At 49.1% G+C, this 4379-nt stretch overlaps 1 protein-coding gene across 1 annotated transcript in view; it reads left to right on the top strand.

Annotated features, from left to right (window-relative positions):
* Positions 1 to 2594, top strand: part of LOC310794824 (NLR family CARD domain-containing protein 3-like) — a gene marked incomplete at its 5' end in the record, with an annotated part of 18061 nt that extends 15467 nt beyond the window's left edge. Inside the window, one exon of the mRNA XM_083656878.1 lies at positions 2033 to 2594. Within this exon, the coding sequence (XP_083513004.1) occupies positions 2033 to 2556 (524 nt within the window). The 3' untranslated portion in view covers positions 2557 to 2594. The remainder of the gene's footprint in view (positions 1 to 2032) is intronic.
* Between the last annotated feature and the right edge of the window lie 1785 nt (positions 2595 to 4379).

Genomic DNA, 4379 nt, shown 5'->3' with positions numbered 1-4379 from the left:
TGTGTGGGGGGGGGGTGAGGTGAGGTGTGTGTGTATGTGGGGGGGGGGTGAGGTGTGTGTGTGGGGGGGGGGTGAGGTGAGGTGTCTGTGTGTGTGTGGGGGGGGAGGTGACGTGTCTGTGTATGTGGGGGGTGAGGTGTGTGTGTGTGGGGGGGTGAGGTGTCTGTGTGTGTGTGGGGGGGGGGTGAGGTGAGGTGTGTGTGTATGTGGGGGGGGTGAGGTGTGTGTGTGTGGGGGGAGGTGAGGTGTGTGTGTGTGGGGGGGTGAGGTGTCTGTGTGTGTGTGGGGGGGTGAGGTGAGGTGTGTGTGTATGTGGGGGGGGGGGGGTGAGGTGTCTGTGTGTGTGTGTGTGTGGGGGCGTGAGGTGTCTGTGTGTGTGTGTGGGGGGGTGAGGTGTCTGTGTATGTGGGGGGGGGTGAGGTGTCTGTGTGTGTGGGGGGGGTGAGGTGTCTGTGTGTGTGGGGGGGGGGTGAGGTGGGGGTGAGGTGTCTGTGTGTGTGGGGGGGGGGGTGAGGTGTCTGTGTATGTGGGGGGGGGGTGAGGTGTCTGTGTGTGTGTGGGGGAGGGGGTGAGGTGTCTGTGTATGTGGGGGGGGGGGTGAGGTGTCTGTGTGTGTGTGGGGGGGGTGAGGTGTCTGTGTATGTGGGGGGGGGGTGAGGTGTCTGTGTGTGTGTGGGGGGGGGGTGTCTGTGTGTGTGGGGAGGTGAGGTGTGTGTGTATGTGGGGAGGTGAGGTGTGTGTGTATGTGGGGGGGGTGAGGTGTGTGTGTGGGGGGGGGCTGATGTGTCTGTGTATGTGGGGGGGGCTGAGGTGTGTGTGTGTGGGGGGTGAGGTGAGGTGTGTGTGTGTGTGTGTGTGTGTGTGTGTGTGTGTGTGTGTGTGTGTGTGTGTGTGTGTGTGTGTGTGTGTGTGTGTGTGTGTGTGTGTGTGTGTGTCATATTTGGTAGCCTGGGTCATGTCCATAAGCTGGTTGTGAGAGGCCTTCAGTTGGCTGGTCTACCTAAGAGAAGGGCCAAACAGTTAGCAAGGTATTGTTCAGTATCTGCTATCATTGGCAGTCGCTCAATATGGAGAAGGCGCTGCTTTTTGTACCCATGAAATTGGATGCTGTCCCTTATCTTGTATTACAGTATAACTGTATGTCAATCTGCCTTTGTCATCACCCTGTGCGGTATTATATCTTCTTTGTATGCATTATTGTGGTCGCCAATTAGGCACTCTTGTATCTGACCAACTCCCAACATCTGATTGCATTACTAGTGTTTATGTCCTTTGTACTCTGTATCTATGTGGACATAAATAAATCATTTAAATGTGTGTGTGTGTGTGTGTGTGTGTGTGTGTGTGTGTGTGTGTGTGTGTGTATGTGGGGGGGGGGGGGGTGAGGTGTCTGTGTGTGGGGGGGGTGAGGTGAGGTGTCTTTGTATGTGGGGGGGGTGAGGTGAGGTGTGTGTCGGGGGGGTGAGGTGTGTGTGTGTATGTGGGGGGTGAGGTGAGGTGTGTGTGGGGGGGGTGAGGTGTGTGTGTGTATGTGGGGGGGGGGGGGTGGGGTGAGGTGTCTGTGTGTGTGGTGTGTGTGTGTGTGCGTGCGGTGTGTGTGTGTGTGTGTGTGTGTGTGTGTGTGTGTGTGTGTGTGTGTGTGTGTGTGTGTGTGTGTGTGTGTGTCCTACTCTGGTATCAACATGAGAAAAGGCAGATTGAAGTAGAGTTTGGACTTGAACATGTTTGACTATATAAATGATATCAATGGTGTTAAAAGCAGTGTTATGCTTTGACAGAGACATCAGAATAGCCTCCTTTGTTTCAGCTAAATAAAGTATTAAACAGTCAACTGCTGACATGGAAAGTCCCTCACAGCAGCTTGTGACATCTCTTCATTCAGTCCTGCTGTGAATGAAGATGATGGCTGATAGAATGTGTCACCATGAAAGTGTGAAGAGATTAAAGGTCAAAGTGTTCATAAATCAACAGATAATAAACAGCTCTATTAGAATCAAAAGAGTTTCTGTATTGAGTCTTGTTGTCTCATCAGATGCCTGTGAACTCACACTGGACCCAAACACAGCAGGCAGACACCTCCTCCTGTCTGAAGACAACAGAAAGGTGACGAGGGGAGAGAAGCAGCAGCCATATCCTGATCATCCAGAGAGATTTGACGGCTGGGGTCAGCTGCTGTGTAGAGATGGTTTGACTGGTCGCTGTTATTGGGAGGTGGAGAGGGAAGGAGTGGTTGTTATAGGAGTGACTTACAGAGGAATCAGCAGGAGAGGACAGGGTAATGACAGCTTGCTTGGAGGGAATGAAAAGTCCTGGAGTCTGAGGTGCTATGATGATCGTTACAGAGCCTGGCACAATAACAGCTACACAGACATACCTCTACCCTCCTCTCGCTCTAACAGAGTCGCAGTGTATCTTGACTGTCCTGCTGGCTCTCTGTCCTTCTACAACGTTTCCTCTGACAAACTGATTCATCTCCACACGTTCAACTGCACCTTCACTGAACCTCTGTACCCTGGGTTCTATCTGGGTTATGGTGACAAAGTGTCTCTGTGTTAGATAGAGGAGTGAGAGAGAAACACACTGTGACCAAACACAGCTGCTGACATGATGCTTCACTCTGTACAGGATCTCTCACACTCACACACACACACACACACACACACACACACACACACACACACACACAGTCTGTTGTTGATGATTGACAGGTTAAAATCTCTTTCTTTTGGACCTTTGTTATGTTTGTATTTTATTCATGTCACCAAACTAAACATCTCTCATGTTTCCAACAATTTAAGGTTAAATTCACATTGTTTGATCGTGTTGCTTTCAAACATTTGATTCTATACTTTTTATATAACTTTGACTTAACTCATTAAGTGCCATAGACGACCTAACTCGTCTTACATAATCCAGCGCTTAAGTGCCAAGGACGAGCTAACTCGTCTTACATAAACATTTTTTTTTTTTGACGGTGGGACATCAATCAACCCCTTTTACATCTTCGAGATAACTATTTGGAGCAAGAGCATGTGTGTAATCTATTTTACCGACCACTAAGTGGCGACAGAGACCGAGAGAAGCCACAGCCACGGGACCCAAAAGCCACGGGACCAAAAGCAGCCGCCTCCCGCGGAAATGGCTTGGCGATTTTACAGTCACAAGCCCGGAGACACACACACAGAACGGACAGAGATCCCTTCCCCCCAGAGCCGCGGAGCAACGCGCGAACACACACACACACACACACACACACACACACACACACACACACACACCGCGGGAGCAAGCCATTCAAGGAAATGGCGACGCGATTTTACAGTAATCCATTTCAGACTCGTCTTGCCCGACAGGCAGACAGGCAGGCAGGCAGCAGCAACGCGCTTCTGACACGCCCGCTGTTAGAGCCAGGAGGAAGGAGGAGAAGACACACGGAGGGAGGAGTTTGAATGAGAGGGGTGTTTCCTGTTGTTATGGAGGAAATTACTGTTCAAAACTATTGTTTAGAATGTCTGACGGTCTTACTGATGCCAAAAATGAATGGTTAAAGTGACTGTTTCACAAAAAGCCATTTATCTCTGAATAAATTTCCAGACGCTGAAACCATGCTGTACTCAACGGCTAATATCTACATAACTACTAACTCTGCAAACTAACTCTTTTAGACAGAGAAAGCACACATTCTATTAGTTATTTTTAGATGATTGGTGTTCATGAATTCTTAACAGAAAAGAATCCTCGGCTGTTCTAAAATGAGCCAGAATCGTCAAAAACACCCCTGGCACAACTTACCTACAGGAATGAAAACATGGCTGGCACTCAATGCATGTGATTACAATGTTCCTCAAATCAAATCATATCTTGTTGATATGAGGTCATGAAGAGATGAGTGTGTAGTGTGCATATAAGTATCAACATCTGCCATTAAACAAATCTGACCCATTCTGCTTATTTCACTATTATTTAATACAAAATGTGTGTGTGTGTGTGCGTGCGCGCGCGTGCGTGTGTCTGCGCGCGCTCGTCTGTGTGTGTGTGTGTGTGCAGCTGTGGCTGAAATCATCCTGATTCATTTGCTGATTGTTGTGGTAAAAACTGTGAGTTTGATGATTTGAGGAGTCAAATGATTTCAGTTAACTTCCAACATGTTGCCACAGCACAGCAGAGCCTCTACACCTCATCTCAAACTGTTTCATATCAAGATTAGAGACACATTTACAAGGTTTTGCAATGCGTCCATTCTTCTGTCTAGCGCTTGATTTTCACGTGTGTGGTTGTTGATTGGTCAGAAGTGACCCACGTGGCCACCACACAAACCGCATTCTGATAGGCTGTTGACACCCCCCACCCCCCGCAATATGCGCAAAAGTGGTTTGGTC

This window comes from Poromitra crassiceps, assembly GCF_964638095.1.
Source record: "Poromitra crassiceps genome assembly, chromosome: 20".
NCBI lineage: Eukaryota > Metazoa > Chordata > Actinopteri > Beryciformes > Melamphaidae > Poromitra > Poromitra crassiceps.
The sequence above is the reverse complement of the archived record's forward strand: the minus strand, read 5'-3'. Positions and strand labels throughout refer to the sequence as shown.